This window comes from Seriola lalandi, unplaced genomic scaffold (genome assembly GCF_002814215.2).
Source record: "Seriola lalandi dorsalis isolate HSWRI2012SDOR001 ecotype SW California unplaced genomic scaffold, Sedor1 jcf7180002054470, whole genome shotgun sequence".
Classification (NCBI taxonomy): Eukaryota; Metazoa; Chordata; class Actinopteri; order Carangiformes; family Carangidae; genus Seriola; species Seriola lalandi.
The window spans coordinates 237,604-254,782 of NW_019525023.1; the positions used below are offsets into that span (position 1 = coordinate 237,604).

At 39.3% G+C, this 17,179-nt stretch overlaps 1 protein-coding gene across 1 annotated transcript in view; it reads right to left on the reverse strand.

Moving 5' to 3' along the window:
- eys (EGF-like photoreceptor maintenance factor) overlaps positions 1-16,589 on the reverse strand; it is a 145,484-nt gene extending 128,895 nt beyond the window's left edge. Inside the window, exons 1-7 of the mRNA XM_087175489.1 lie at positions 15,845-16,589; positions 15,143-15,259; positions 14,890-15,030; positions 10,437-10,633; positions 9,460-9,587; positions 8,135-8,249; positions 5,955-6,114 (exon numbers count right to left, since the gene is read on the reverse strand). Of these exons, the coding sequence (XP_087031615.1) occupies positions 5,955-6,114; positions 8,135-8,249; positions 9,460-9,587; positions 10,437-10,633; positions 14,890-15,030; positions 15,143-15,259; positions 15,845-16,589 (1,603 nt within the window). The remainder of the gene's footprint in view (positions 1-5,954; positions 6,115-8,134; positions 8,250-9,459; positions 9,588-10,436; positions 10,634-14,889; positions 15,031-15,142; positions 15,260-15,844) is intronic.
- Positions 16,590-17,179: the final 590 nt, after the last annotated feature.

Genomic DNA, 17,179 nt, shown 5'->3' on the forward strand with positions numbered 1-17,179 from the left:
ACATTCCTTTACAAAAATGCTGTAGGATACAGGCGGCGATCCCCTGGGAAAGCCAACAGAGATTTCATGGGTGGACTGGACTGGTGGACCCACTTTCTTGTTAAGAAAATGGACACTTAATAATGAGCTTTGTCTTGGCTGAAGGGAGCAAATGAGGTGGGGGATGTGGGTTGCTTGATAGGAGATTGGCTTGGTGCTCAGCCGCCTCAGAAGCTGCTAACTCTACCACTGTGGTTGGGGGTGGGTGTCTTCCAGCGCAGGTTATTAATTTCAAATGTCCTATCATCAATAACAGAGGAGCAATGACATGTAGTGAAAGTCCCTTCTTGACAGCGGCAACCTCATGCTACAGCACAAACACTATGATTGATGTGATCTGCACAGTATCTGCTACAGGTCATTATATACAAAATATGCCACGCCGTGCAGTAGCAAACTATACAAATTTGTCCTGCTAAAGTCTGAGAAACGCCTACACTCACTTATGGCTGTGCATGAAATCAATTATGTAGTGTTGTAGCCTCTTTTAATGAAATGTTACTGATATGAAATAGGGTTTATTTATTTAGGGTTTATTATTTTATTTATGTTTATTTAGCAACATCTGAAAAAGTCTAAAATGTTCAAAAGTAAAAAATGATATTGAAGGTCAATGTGAATTGAAGAATCTTTTGTTGGCTTATGTTGGCAAAACTCTTCCAGCTCTTGAGCACAATCATTATTTATCTACAGGTCCCTTAAGGCCAGAGGTTTCCTATTTGCTAGATTAAATGTTTAAATACAAAGACCCTGTTTATTTCAAGTGAAAAATTACAGATGGTTTCACAATTTGTCCTTTACGTACAAACCTGGACCCTCTGTAGATTTGAACTTTTTACTGCATAAAGCATTACACTGCATTTCATTTTATTATCATGTACACAATTAAAAGAGAATGAGGATAAGTGTGAATGAAGCCAGCAAAATATATGCCAAGAGTTTGTTGGTCTGTGAAAAATAAAGCCTTCCAAAATGAAACCCGAATGCCGAGGCTTGGGTAATGTATCCTGAGTTATGATCTGTGATAGAGTACTGTGGGGTTTCTGGGCAAAGCTCGAAATTAAATTGGCCTTTCTATGCTGCATGGCTCGAAATTCCAAAGCGAAAATCCCAAGATGCCAGAAAATGATGAATTCTATCAGTCACTAAGACCCGCCATGGTGTAAGAGACAATTTTCCATTACTGAAGTGGCAACAGATTTGAGCTTTGAACAGAGGGAAAAAATCTTGTTCATGTAGTGCTATGTAAGGGCTTATCTGACTGACAGGTGAGTGTGTCAGGACTTAAGGCTAGATGGTGAAAATATGCTATAGGCCAAAACCTGAGAGCACTGGGGAAGGAAAAAAAAACAAAACATATTCACTGGTTGTTTAAGCGATAAAACAAGAGGAGAACAATGCTGTGCTATACCATCCTAACCCTTATACGGCATAAACAATGTTCAGCGAGCATCACAATCGGCGTTGTTCCAAACTGTCCATTTTTTTTGTTAAATAATGTTTAATATAGAGAATGTAGCGAAATTTAAATAGAGGTGTTGAACATATTGTACAGAAGGGATTAAGTTGAGATAAGCAATGTGTCAAACATTTGAAGCAGAAACAAGTGATTTTCTATCTCTGCTAGATAGAAAATCACAGTAGCATTTAGCGTATTTGAAGGTACAGTCCAGATTGAAAGTATTTCTTGCTCTCCAGGCTCTGAGCTCCAGCACATTCAATTTGAAATAAAATAATGGATACTATATTAAAGTGCCAAGTCTCAGCTTTAATTTGAGTAAGTTTTACGTGACTATGGAAGGAGCTGTGTGGAAGATATGGCCCTTTTAACAGAGAAGTGCCCAAACTGTAAGGGTTCAAAATAATTGGACACTTGGCTACTAAATGTTTCTGGGGCAGCTGTGTGTCGTTTTAAAGTCAGTTCATGCACAAAAGAGCTCACGGAGTTGACTGCGAGTTGACTGAGAGTTGAGACTTGCCCTTTAGATTGAGGTGGAGTTGCCTGCCAATAGGAGGCGGAAAGAGGTGACCATGCAAGTCAGGAAAATAATAATGGAGGTTCAAAAAAGAAACAGTCTATGAGAGATGTTTCAAAGATAGTTTTTTTGCCAAAGCCAAAAGATGGGTATGTTCTTTAAAAAAAAAAAAAAGCAGGTTTGCAAAGGAAAACGAGCTGGTCGACCACAGAGCAATAGTCTTTTGGACAAGCGGGTAATCATTTTCATGGTGAAGAAAAACACCTTTATGACTTCACAACAAGTCAAAAATGCTCTCCAGCACGTGGGTGTACATGTTTCCATGTCAACAATGAAGACAACAATATGCAAACCCCCGGTAAGCCTCAAACACAGAGAGAACAGGCTGCAATTCACAAAAACATATGAAAAGAAACTGGTGGAGCTGTGGAACAAAGTTCTATGGACTGATGGAAAAAAAAAAAAAAAAAAAAAAAAAAAAAAAAAAAAAAAACAACCTCAATCAAAATGATGAAAGTGTGGAGAAAAATCGGAACAGCCCATGAACCAAAGCCACCGCCTCATCTTTCAAACACGGTGCTGGTTCTGTTATGGCTTGGGCTGTATGGCTGCCAATGGAACTGGCACATTGGCATTTATTGATGATTTCACTGCTGATGGAAGCAGCAGGATGAATGCAGAGGTACACAGAAGCATTCTGTGCTCAGACTCAGCCAAATGCATCAAAACTCATTGGACGACACTTCATCATTCAGCGGGATGGCATTCCTAAACATACAGCCAAGGGAGAAGGGGTGGAATACCCTCGACTGGCCGAGTCAGTCAGCTGATCTCAGTCCAGTTGGGCTGCATTTCACTAACTGAAGACCAGACTAATGGCAGAGAGACCCCACAATGAGCAAGAGCTGAAGGTGGCTGCAGAGAAAACAGGGGAAGATTCAAAGTATCTTCTAATGTCTATGGGTCGAAGATTTCAGTCAGCAAAGCATTTTACACAAAATATTACATATAATTACTTTTAGCCTGATATTGATGTAAACCTTTTCAGATTAAAGCAGAGACTTTCCATATTAATGTGGTATCCACCATTTTATTTCAAAATAGATGTGTTTACTTACAGAGCGTGAAGAACAGATAATGAGTAACTGTCCAAATATTTATATATATAGCCTGGACTGTATGTACTGTAATTTTACAACACACAACTCAAAAAGATGAACCTGTCATTACTCGAATATAATTGTCAACTATGTTTTTTCTTATTTCTGCACTTTGCCCTGGCAGGTCTTGAATCAATGACTGTTTCTTGTCTGTTCCTATTAATTTGTTCCGTCTTTTAAAGCATGGTAAATGAAGAAGGTCACTTTTTTTCCCCCCTTAAATCTCATATTGTGTAACAACCTCTTTTGTTTTTGTATCTCTTATTCACTTGTTCCCTTTTTTTTTTTTTTTTTTTAAGAACATTTGTCATTGATAGCTTAACAAGTTTTGGCCATGTTCTGAGCTGGCAGCTAATTAGGGAGCGGTTTGCCAGAGTATTTGGATTAAATACAATAGGCAGCAGGCCTTAGAAAATGTCAAGCAGGCAAAGCTACTGGTAAATAAGCTTCAAGGTTTTAAAAAAAAAAAAAAAATTACTTCATCAAGCGAACTGGCCTTTGTTTAAAATCTGTGAGTTGGCTCGTGATTTAAACATCACAACCAACCAAAGATCTGGCCTGGAAGAGTCATTGTGGATGGTTGTCTCTGTGTTTGTCTCGTTGGATTTATTTTTTTAAGTATATATTTTTGGGCTTTTGTGCCTTTATTGGACAGGATAGTGGAGAGAGACAGGAAATGAGGAGGCAGAGAGGGGGAATGACATGCAGTAAAGGCCGTCCGATGCGGGACTCGAACCGGGGCCAGCTGCAGCGAGGACTGTAGCCTCTACACATGGGGCGCCTGCTTAGACCACTACGCCACACGACGCCCCGTCTCGTTGGATTTAGACAAACAAAGACGAATCTTTCGCCTCTACATCAGACTCACTCTTTCTTGCGGTTGCATATGCAGTAAATAAACAAGAACTACTATTAATAACACAAGTACTGATCCCTGGAGGGCGTTTCTGTTTTTCCTTGTCCACCTTCTCAGAGGTGGTCAGAAGTCAGAGGTCACACTGGAACAGAAGCTGTGATTCAGTCTTTTGAGACATTAATCAAAGCGGTTGCTTGCAGACATGGCAGCTTGAACCTAAACCTGATGATTAAAGGCTGGCCTCCCCTCTTGCTATGTTGCCCTGCTGAACTATGTACAGTATTAGAGGTCATTGAATGAACCCTAATGTGATGAACTCTCCCAAAACAAACCGCTCTAAAACAAGACGAGTTACTAGACAAAGAAACTATGGTGTTGCTAGAGAACAGGCTGCAGCTACGGGGATATTAGCAAACACTACCACGAGCGTTTTTGCAGATGCAAATGAAAAGATGAAACTTAGCCTTAAGATAACTCAAGCTAACTTAAGACAATACATCAAATGGTAACATCTACATTTAATATTGTACATGGTCCCTTACAAAGGAAACAAAATTAAATTGTTGTCGTGGGACACTGCAGAGTGGATGATAATGCTTTTATCTTGTTAATTTTTCTTTAAATTGAACAGGAGCAGAAAATGTGAACATTTTCTAAAGCTCCTTAAATTTTTCATCTGAACATCAAATATGGCTCCAGGTTACATATAATTTCTAGCATTTCCATGTAAACTACCCTGATTATATAATAGCAATCCCACTGAAAATCAACAACTCACTATTACACTGCAAAACACAGTTAGGTAGACTGTCAAAAACAAAATGGTGTCAGCTCAAATAAAAAAACAAAAAAGCAGATGCTCCCAGTGCAGAAGCTAACCAAAGTGAACGATAAGCTACCTAGCCTACCTGACCAGAAAGGAATGGCAGCGACTTGAAGTAAATTAGATACTAGTAGAACAACTAGGGCTGAAACACCAGTAAATACTGATTTTACATTCCCTGTTTGCTCATGTTGCTCTGTCTCTCTTAGATGTGTAAAAAAAAAAAGAAATTTACAAACGGAAGGTTCTGTGAACTGGTTTTGATCAAAAAAGGGTTTAATGCAGCCTTAATGTTTGTATGTAGTCAGTTTAATCATGTTAGCCAGTGTAATCCATGGTTAATGGTGGATTAAACTGACTACAAACTGATAATGCCTCAGATTAAATTTTCACTTTTATGTAAGATATGAGAATGAGGCCTTTCGATAATGACAAAATGGCAGCAAAGAAGGCATTTCTTCTGCCTAGCTTTTTAAATGACTTAAATTTACCAGCCAATCGGAAAACAGTATTTTCTGTGAGCATAGAATGAGTGTATTTGTTCTAGCATGATATGAATTATGCACGTTTGATGGAATACATGAGTTTGTCATGACTTGTCTCTTGATTTTAAGCCATTTCATGCCATCTGCCTTAAAACACCAACAAAAGGCAAAACAGAAACATTTATAATTTATGAGTAGCTCTCAGCATGAGAGCTCTCTGTGTCAAATGTCTTGTATGCAGACAGTGCACCGTCTTAAAGGAGTTAAAATATTCAGAAAGTGACTGCTTTCACTACCTGTGTTGCATGTCTCCTTCACATGCTTGCATGTCATTAAGCACACATTGCATTCTCATGATGTTTACATAACCGCAAAGTCTGTAAATGTCAGAACAGAAAACAATCCTCTGCCAATAGCATGTAACTGTCAAGCTATGCCAGCACCACGTCAGATTATCCCCGAACATTAATCAGTCATCCCTTGCCCCACAACCAACCTTCCCACAAGGGCTGGTATAAATCAATCCATATTTTGAGAGATCCTGCCAAACACACAGATGGACAGACAGATGGAAAGAGAGGCAAAAACACACAATAAAGTGAAGTTATCTCTCACCTGTGAAGCCGGGGAGGCATTTGCAGGTGTACTGTGGGGGAGATGACGGCTGACTTGTTGTAATGCACGTGGCTCCGTTCAAGCAGCTGTTTGGTTTTATCAAACAGGCATTGCCCACATATTGACAAAACTCTCCGATCCATCCTGGGGTACAAACACACTGCAGGAAAACAGAACAACATTCAAGTGATCAGGTGTACAGCATATATTAATTATCAGCCGATACCAACAAAATATTTTCACACAGAGGACTATGTATTAGAGTGTGTGTCTATGTGTTTTTTAATTGTTTTTGCTCTACTCCAGGACATTGGATTTCTAATTAAACAATGACTATGAGGGTTCAATTGTTGACTTTCACTTTTAAGGGTGTTTGGTAATATTTCCTCTATACTGGGTGAACACTGTAGGAATCTCATCCCTTTTTTCCCCCTTGTTGCCATGAATAAAAATGGCAACACTTTGTACACAGTTCATCTGATGTGACTGTAAACACCCTCAAATAAAAAGGGGTCAGTTCACCCAAACTACAAAAAGCTCTACTCTCTCATCTACCTCAAGTGATATCCACCCACACAGAGAGGTTTAATTTGATTTGTTCAGGTTGTGAGATATTCTCCTCTAAGATATCTGCCATTACCTCAAAAAGATGGAGATAAATGGAGATTGTGGTGGTCACAGCATTTTAAAAAATTACGTTTAATTTCCACAGACAGTGCCCCTGTTGTTCTGGATAATCTAGATAATTGTTGGGTGTTATTCCTTCGGTAAAAAGTAGTTTAAATGGAAATGGCCGGTGTACTATCCTGAATGGCCAAGGACATTTTTAAATAACTATTTCTAAATGCTGAGATCACCACAAATGAAACTGTATTTAAAAATCTCAGAGATGGATATGAATCCAAACCTTTCAGCCTGGTTAGATACTGTGCCATTACGGGTGTTGTAGGTGAGAAAATCGTTTTTTCTAATGCGAGTGAACTGACCCATTTCAACCAGAAAATCAGCACTAATTAATTAACCTCAGACATTTTTTCCACTTTAAAATCCAATGTCAAAGAGAAAAACTGTCCTAAATGACTGCTCTGTATATCTACCAATAAAATCAACTTAATGCAACCTCTGGTTCTATCCTGTCTGTTTCGGAGCATCTTCACGACGGAGGGAATAAAATGAGCAGCCCGCTCTTAACAAACTACCCAATGTTTTTTCTTGCTCAAAGGAAAATCACATAAAAATATAAATAAAATCATAAAAAGAAAAAAAAGGCCCATTTGAAGTGAGCAACGCTTTCTGATTATGTCTGACCCCGGCTGGAGGCGCATCAACACGGAGCATCTAAGAGTGGATTTTAGATTAAGAACACTCTCAGTGGTCTAATGGAACAAGACTGATGGAGAATAATTAGGAGCTATGGGGCATTACGGAGCAGTCTCAGGTGTTGTAAAAAATACAGACATTTGAGGAGAGTGAGCAATAGAGAGGCAAATTAGACCAGAACCTGCCTGTCTGAGCAAAGCATCCACATACTCACAATGATTAATGGGTTAGAATTGGATTACCGCTGTCCGTAGACATATTCTACCGACGTTTCTGTTATTCTCTTTGTTTTTTTTTGTTTTATTTCAATTAATGATGGGTTTTCTTCAAGTATAGAACTTTGGAGACCAAAGATGGAGAGCCCTTTCATGCTGTGACATGCTGTATATTTATGATAAAAACCCGATGTGTTCAATAGACCATATCTGTCTAGTTACAGTCTAATGTTTAAATTTTTATGTATTCAAAGACAAACGGGAACGTTCCGTCAGTAGCTGCCAGTCTGAAGCATTTGTGAGTAAAATCATCGTGATTAAAAGAGATAATTTCGTCTTCGTAAAAAACATCCCTAAAAAATTACGTGTTGAGAAAGCTGTGAAAAAGCGTGCCGGTATTTATCATATAGCAGAGCCATACGCACAAATTGGCTAAGCCTCACACTGCATACAATCATATGCACTAATAAAGAATGGACGGCTCTCATTATGACATTTTTATCTTGAAGTCAGAGCTCTTTCAGCGCTCTGCACAAATGTGTTCACCCTCTGTTCGTACTGTAACCCCCATTAAGGTGCAGGGTGAGTCATATTTTGTGGGGGCTTGAGAGTATTTCATTAAGACTGAAACATTGAATTACTTACCTGATATCCGCCAATTACACTCAAGCACAATCCCTCATTTAGGCAGTTGATATTGAGCAGCCTGCAGTAGTCAATTATTTCTTCACAGTTCTTCCCAGAAAACCCTCTCAGACATCTGTTGGGAGGAGGTCAGTGTCATCAAAATCAATTCACCCTGAGCCTTGAGCACTAACAAGCCATATTTTATTTTATTTTTATTTTTTTTTTTGCAAGATGTATGGGGGTTATAATATTGTTTTCTACATGACTTGTTTGTGATACGGACCTGAGCGAGATAGTGTGTGCCAATTAGACTTCCAGTCTTTTTCTCACAGATTATACTTTCTTACAACTGCAAAATACGCACTTGTTATTTCAATGATCGCACTGTCGAATATACTCTTCGCTTCATTAACTTCCCTGATAATTTTCATATACTGTCTTTTTGATTTTCAATGTAAGAGCTGTCAAATTGAGAAAAACTAAATTGTCCCCCAGGTCGCAGGACACATTCTGCAACATTCAGATACTGTATTTACATTTTTTTTTTTTTTAAAAAGCACAGTGAGCTGAAGCAAATACTTTAAAGTAATCAGTCTTGTGATCTGCTACACTGTAATAACTGGATTTAAAAGACATCAGACATAAGACAGAGTGGCAGTCGAAAAAGTAGATGTTTAAAAATCTTTACAACACATTTTCAATAAGAGTTGCCCAGTTTTATTTTTTAATTTAACAGGATAATGCTGATTGACACATTAGTCCATGTCTCTCTTTTCAACCGCCCTACCCTGTCTGTGTCTGTTGTTTCTACTGACAATATGGATTTTTAATGGCTCACCAGGGTATATCGATTTTTATTCTTATATTATATTGTTTTTTTTAATAAAAAAGGTTTGTAGTTTCCTAAAACACCTAGGCACTGTAGCATTTAGAAAACGCTACTCAAACTCGGGTAAATTGATTTACGGGGACTATTCTTTCAGCTGTGGATAAATACACAAGTCAGTATACACAGCTCCAGAATGGTGAATGCAGGATTAAACCAGAGTGATACACAGAACCCGTCTTCGTGATAACAAGTCATCCAGTTTAACAGTGCGGCACAGTGATGCGTCTAATAGTTGCCGACTTAGGATATATTAGATAATACTTGTGAGTAGGATCAGTTGGTCACTTTACGTGGGACTGGTTGACATTAAGAAACAAGAAGAAGAAAAAGAAGAAAAAGAATAAAAGATCCATATTTATTCACTCACAGTGGGGCACACATCCACAAGACATCCCAATCATCTAGAGAGGGGACTATGAGAGTGGCTTCTATTAGATCCCTCTATGTGTTTTACCTGCAGACATAGTCATTTCCCCTGGACACGCAGGTGGCATTGTTGAGACATGGTGATGGGCTGCACAGGTTCTGCTGCCTCCTGCATGCTGGGACCACATTACCATCTGCACAGACACATTCAGAGGCCTGCATACAGAGGCAAAACAAAACAGGTCACCTGTCAGCTTGGGAAAATAGGGTTAGATTGCACAAAAGGCCCATGGGATAAATGCAGGAACATTATCAATAATAGAACGATTCACTGAAAGTGATAAAAATTTGTGCCTTGATTGACTCATTATTTGTTAGTGATATCTGCAATTAGATAGAGAAATCTAAGTAGGCAAGTAAATAATGGGCTTTATATGCCTTGTAATGAGTTATAGATATTATGAGAGGCTAATAAACGCTAATGTTCTTGTAATTCAAAGTTAAAAGGATTTGAATTTCAAATTAAGCTTATGGAAAATAAATATATATGTCAAGCAGCAGCAATATCAGGCATTATTTTGATAAATGTCCCTTTTAGCCTGCTCTACTCTAGTATTCTTAGGTGGGTTGTGAATATGTGTAGCACACTTGGCAAACTGTAATGAACAAAACAAAGGTCAGAAAAAGACAATTAGACCATTACTGCATTTTCTCTAGTGTATCCTCTAGAAACATTAGGAACACTACTGCCTCTGCAAAATGTATGACCACAATAACATTTCCAGTGAAAGGTGAAAATTGCAGCAGGCATCCAATTACAAAAAGCTTTTGATGAGAGCCATTTCAAACTGGCACTTAAATATGCGGTGGGACATGCAATCAAAAAGCTAGAGGAGGCAAACCCTCTTTCCCTTAGCTCATCTTCGGGAGGAAATATTAATTGCTGTTGCAGCCTTCAGACTGAAGCCATTTGATCTTGTTTTAAGACACTATATTAATTTTCATGTGCCATTTCTTGTTTATGTCCCACCGAGATAAAACAAATAAGGGAAATTAAGTCCTCACACGCTCCCCTGCATTGCAAATTTGTTCCTCTTGACATGAATATGACATGCAATCGAAGTCAACTCTGGAGTCACAGAAAAGGCCCCCGAATCCTTCCGGACAATGACAAACAAATCCTGTGGGGCTCTCCTCGCACAAGCCGCCGTTTCTGCATGGATTTGGATGACAGGGGGCGCTCTTCTTCACACAAGGTGGACCTGAAAGAGAGACGGTACAACAAAACTATTAAAACACCAAGAGGCTAAAACGGAAAGTAACGCTGGATATGTGTGAAATGGCCTCAAAGTAATTCGTCCAAGTTTCTGCCTGAAAAGAGATGACTGACATGACATATAATCAGTGGAGGGAGGGGTGATTGACACGCTGTATTTATAATTACACAGGAGAGGGGCAGGTGCTGGGCCGTCGCCTGTCATTACGCATGTATACAATTTAAGCAAATATTCTCACAATTAAACTAACTACACACAGTGTCATCGTTGCTGTCAGAATCTTATCTTCGCATAACTGAAGCCTACAGATACCATCACATTTAACACCAGCACACCAAACCAATTAGAAGATAATTAAAACTACCATGATTTTTCCCAGCTGATAGGAATAATATTTACATCAGGATACGGCAAAGGCTAACTAACTAAGCGAATTATAGTTGCCTCTACGGCAAGTTCTTCAGCTCTTTGATGCGCAAATAGTGTGTTTTATTAAACAAAGAACAACCTGGCGGCCCTGTGTTGCCAATGTTTGTGCCTGATAAAATAGCATCATTAATCTTCGCTCATTTCACCTGAGAGATGCCGAATGTGGAGTAAAAGAACACGGCGAGTGTCCTCAAAAGCGGAGTAAAGAAATGATTAGGTTTTCGACTCGCCCTAAAAGTGCATGGTTTTCTCTGAAAGCTATAAACCAGGAGATGAGTGTGTGCCCTCCATGTGTTATTGCTGCTTAGTCCCTCGGATGGACAGTCGCCTCCACCTCAGGGTGCTGTGTTTAGCGGTTAAAGTTGGTGCCTGTGCTGCATGAGGATTTAGCCATCCAGTGAAGTCTACACATAGCATCAATACTAAAAAAAAAAAAAAAAAGAGCATTTGGGTCAGCACCATCATCTGTGATGCCAGTTGTCTGTTAAGTGACGGTACAGTAACACACTTGCAATATAACAAAGTAATGCGACGTGTGCCTCTGATCTGTGTCATGATCCTTGTAAGAAAACTGTTCGCTGAGGATTTCAGTTGTTATTTATACTTCAAGGTTCCTGCAAGTTGAAAAGGGGAAAGTCTTATTTCTATTTTTGAGGGAAAATGTTTGTTTTTTTTCTCCTGAAATTACTGTTTAATATACAACAACATATATACAAGAGGCCAAAGAGTCTATTTATGTATGTATGCTGCCGTTTCAAAGCACACAATTTTTTTGGGAGGGTACATAAGGCATTTCTACACTTGAAACCTCTGCACTGAGTACAGTAATAAAAGGACAGTTATCATAAAGATGTATAAATGATTTTCATGGAGGATTTTCACTGAACTGTAAACTAAGCAGTCAGTGCTGTGGCCGGGTTCACAGTTTAAGTATTGTCCAAAATAAAGTAAGTCTGAATTAAGCCGTAGCCCAGGTTTTTCTAAATACTTGCAGCGCCACAACATTTTCACAAGCGGCAGATTAACCAGAGAGCGGATAATGCTGTAGTGGCATTGTATGCAAAGGATAAAATTAGAGTGAATTCACTGCAGGTTCAAGGTGAATAAAATTTGATGTTATTCCCTGGTGAGGGTTTTCATTTTTGTGTTCTTCACAAGGTGCCTACACATTTATCTTTCCAGTGACTCTTTCTTTGCATATTTTCTTTAATCCCCCTGCTGATACAAGTGCTCATGTCCCAGAGGCTCCTCATAGCCTCCTCTGTGGGCATCAATCTTACTGTGTACAACTTCAGGGCTTGCTTTTTGCCTCAGCTCATTTTCCACCAGAAACTGACTTTTCATAACTGCTCCACTAAAAAGTTGCACCAATATAAACTTATATATATTTTTAGGAAATTTCTCCAGCTGTCATGACACAGATAATGGCTGCAGCTCTTTCTGCATTCAAGAGAGAATTTCCTTATACGTGATCATTTTGGTTTAGGTCATGCATGGTATTTCTTTTTTTTTTTTTTTTTTAATGATCATTTGTATTTGTGCTGGCATTTATGTCTCCCACACATCTCCATCAAAGACACCCCTATCATTGCAGTGATTATGAGCTGTAGCAATCTAATATACATAAAGAAACAACATTATGTCAGTATCTAATTAAACTGTTTAACAAGGGTAACGAGTGCATATATAGTCCAAATTAAGCTTAAAAAAATGATATTACTTCCAACAAGATTACAAAAACAATTAACACCTTATACCAAATGGAAATGGCCCCATAAAGACGGTAATACCTTGCAACAAATACCCTAGAGGTAGCGCAAAGGAGAGTCAAATCAAAAGAAAATCTCATTTGAAACGTCCCATGAGTTTGGCTCATTATTCTGTGCGCATAGACTTTGGCCTATGAGGGCAGCCAGTGCTGGAGCAGCCACTAACTTCCAGTTGATTAATGAGGCAACTGCAGCAGGGAGGTAGAGGAAGCACAAGCTCCACAGAACTCCCAAGAAGCTGATGGGACAGGAGGACACCATGACTATGCGAAAGCACCCAGCGGAGTCTGCTTACTTGAGAGAGCAGCAGCAATTAAAGCAAATTAGATAAAAGCTGCAAAGGCAGAGGGTGCATGTAACTCACCAATTTGCTTCTGACGTGAATTATATGAATTATCCATCTCAAACTGCACAAGGGTGGAGATTTTTCTCTTTTTTTTTCTTTTTTTTTCACAAAGCCGACTGTCAGTGTTTCAGTTATTCACTGGACAAGAAAATTGCATTTTCTTTTTCTCAGCTGTATGTTAGGTCAGCTCGGCTTTAAAAGTCCTTGCATTTTATCAAGAGAAGCATTGTGTTTTATTAATAATACAGTTCTCTGACGTATATTTTAGGGTCATGAAAGAAGAAATCCAAAGCATGAGGGGGAGTAATAATATTCCAAGGAGAAAATTGTAAAATCTCAGCCTATTAAGTCAGACATAAAAGAGAGAAAAATAATTTCAAAGTTCGTATGAGATCACAATGACATACTGTAAGGTAAATTCAACATAAAACACACACTAACTCTCCAACTCCCTTGAATGTAATACATGTCCTTTATCACAAGGCATTCAATTTCAACACGTGTTTGGCATTCAAGATATAAGAGGGGAATAGAGGCAAAGCAATATTGCTTGTTTCAATGTTAAATAAGTTCAGAGTTGTTGTTCTCTGAAATGTATACCCTTGAATCTCCCTACAAGCTACATTAAAAAAAAAAAAATCTTCTCCTTCTTCTGGATGGCCTTAATCTGCTCTTGTAAAAGCAGATGCCAGACAGCACTAGAAGTAACCTTGAAACCACATCTCCAAAATAATAAGCTGAAAGCATGGGCTGGACTCGGAAGGCGAAGCTATGACACTTCAAGAATGCTGCCAGGACAAATTGTGCTCCACACCAAACAATGAATCAGTGCGAAGAGCCACCTGGAGTTTTTTTAGAAAGCTCATCGCAGGCGTGTTTTTACAGCAGACAGTGATATCCAGGGCAGCCCGAGGAGTATCCAGGTCTCGTAACCCATTTGTGTGCGATACCCATTAACCTAACTGTATTTTACTGGAGCAAATGAGACTCATTACCTAAATAATGGGTGAGGCGATAGTGTCTCATAAACTAGCTCACCAGATCACTACATGAGCCTTCGGTAACTTCGTCTAAATCACAAGGGTAAAGGAAGGCAGTTTGGCTGCCGATGAAAAATATCTTACTGAAGTGGGTATTATTAGCTGAGCACGCCACCAAAGCCACGAGCACATCACACACTGATTCATACAGAATTTAGTAGAAATTAGAAAGAATAGAAATCCAATGTTGAACACTGGCATAAATGATGTCTTTGGATGTGCTCCATCTTCTTCGACCAGGGTACACTGAATAATGAAACATAAATAATAAAAAAAAAAAAAAAGGAGATGAATTCTGTATTTTAGCCATCTCTTAAATTTGTTCTAGCAGGCTCACAGAAGGTGGCAGGTATCAAAGGTACGATTTAATATGCTCAGCAGAAACAACATGCAATAAATAACACTTTAATTGACTGCTGTAAACCTTTTGTTTTATCAACTGTGACATGCTCAGTTAGCCAGCTGTTTAGCCCTGGCTTTTTTTTTTTTTTTTTTTACAACCACATGTCATTGGTAGTAACATGAGGTATTTGATTTGAAGTGGCCGCTTCATATATTACGATGACAAATACGGCACCAAGTGGGATCGGGTTTAAAGCCTATAAGGAAATGCTGATCTTTTCATGATGTATGGCTTTTGTAGTTTCCAGCTTTGACCTTTCCGAAGATAGTTGCCCCTTTGAGGCAAATGACATGGTTCTGCATCTGGAAGTGGGATGCGACGAAAATCTCTCTCACTGCCTTTGGTGCACAACATAAAGGGGAAAATCTGACTGACTGACTGCGTGTATGATTCGTCTGTCGGGGATCAAAACCGTGTCATAACGTTGAAAGAACAGGTTCTCATTGTCACAGTGACAAACGATCCATCTGTACAACACCAACAACCACCCGAGTAAGAGCTACTTACCAGAGACTCCTGTGTCACAGACGCATTTGAAGGACGTAGGCAACACTCGAACGCACGTCCCATTTTCACAAACCCTTTCACAGTTTTCTTTCCCGATGACTTCGGAGCAGTTAACCCCTAAAACAAATGGAAAAGGCAGTTGACTATCACCAACAAAAACACACAGAGAAGTAAGTAAAAAGGTATGCCTGGATTGAAGTTTGTATACACGCACAGAACTCTGGTGATATTTATTTGGATTCCTAATTGGTGAAAAATGAAAATTAAATAATTACTGTAGATACTGCTGCTGCAGAGAGTACGCTGGCAGCAAAGAGATTAAGAAAGAAGTCATTTGGAATGCAAGCCGTTTTAATATTAATTGTGTTTGCATTACGTGCTAGTGCTGGGGCTTTTGCTGAATAACATTATGTGTCCAATAAATTTATAATTAAGAAGGTGGCTTGAACTTTCTTTTATATTCTTTCAAATAATCTGAGAGTGAAAAGCATCAATTAGATTTGACAAAATATACAAAGATGGTCGACTTCTTTGATGCGGACGAAACTCAGTACATCAAATAACATCTGATTCAACATGATTTCATTCTACAACAAAAGGTAAAAACAAACCTATGAAGTGTGGTAACAGTTTTTGATCCGGTTCTAATTCAAATAAGTTAAGGAGAGCTCAACAAATGGGATCAGCGGGTTTTGTCCTTACCTGTAAAATGTGGAGGACACAGACATTTATACGTTCTGTGGTTTGGATCTGTGGATCCATTGCTCAAACAGACTCCTTTGTTTTCACAAGGGTTATCCAAACAGGCATCAAACTTTTCACAAAACCTCCCAGAGTAATGGTGGTGGCATCGACAGTGGTATGCGCCCTCCCAGAGGTCTGTTTGACAAATACCACTCCCTGAACAGAGTCGAAGCAGAGGAGAACCCTGACAAAGTTGCGTTTTAACAGACACATTCAGCCTTAAGCCAAGCTTGCACAGCTGCGGATCTCCCTCATGCAGAGCGATGAAGTAATGATGACCGGGAACGAGCCACTTGGCCTCGACTTGCGCACTTTCATTTATATTGTGGGGGAAAAGGAACTGATCTTTTATCAGTCCACTTGTGGAGCAGTTTTCAAAGTCGTATTTTGAAACGTTGAGGAGTCTGATGCCATATGACTTCAGTGTTTCATCAGCAGACATCAGCAGTTTGTCTCCATGCTGCAGCTGAAGTGGGCATATCTGTGGGAAGTTGAAAGGGTGCCCGCTCGAGTCGTCTCCCCCCTGAGAATCCCAGCACTCTGAAACGCTTGTACAGATGTTTCCTATGAGAGTCCAATTCACTTGGACTGCGAGTTGTTTCAGGTGCCATTCGAGTGAGGCTGGTCTGTTGCAAACTGTTTGGCAGTGGGTCATGCCGACAGCCACAAAGAAAGCAATCAAGCGATACAATGATGCTCCCATGTTTCCCCTCTCGTACTATTTAATACAAATCAATGGGGGACTTTCAAACCCATCTTGTGTCATCTGGTGAATAGATGAGGGAAACACCTATCTTTCTTCATGAGATGCAGTTCCTTGTTGTTCAACAAGTCCACATGAACGATAATAACCTGGGGAAAACAAAGATTTTTGAAGTTAATGAAAAGGAAGTTGATTCCTACAAAAACTATAATGCTTTTCTAACATAATTATATTTTTACAGCTTGAAATATGATTAAAAGTGCAACGATAGCTACAGAGCCAGCAGTGCTATCATGAAGATTTTACTTCATTGTAACACATAGACTTGTGGCTTCAGCCAGTCTAGCAGAGCTGTCATAATCATGTGCAGTGCTGCTGACCACCAAGTGTGTCACAGCAGCCTCGGCTTTCCCGAGGTTCCTACAGAGAGTGACAATGTCAGATAAAATATTCTCTCTCCCCTGCCGGTGCCTGATACCTCAGTGTCAGGCAGTGAGATGAGTTAAAGCAGACAGCATTGTCTTTTTCCCTCAGGCCCTTTTTATACGTGTGCACAAGGTAAAACAACAAAGTAGAGACGCTTCCCTGCA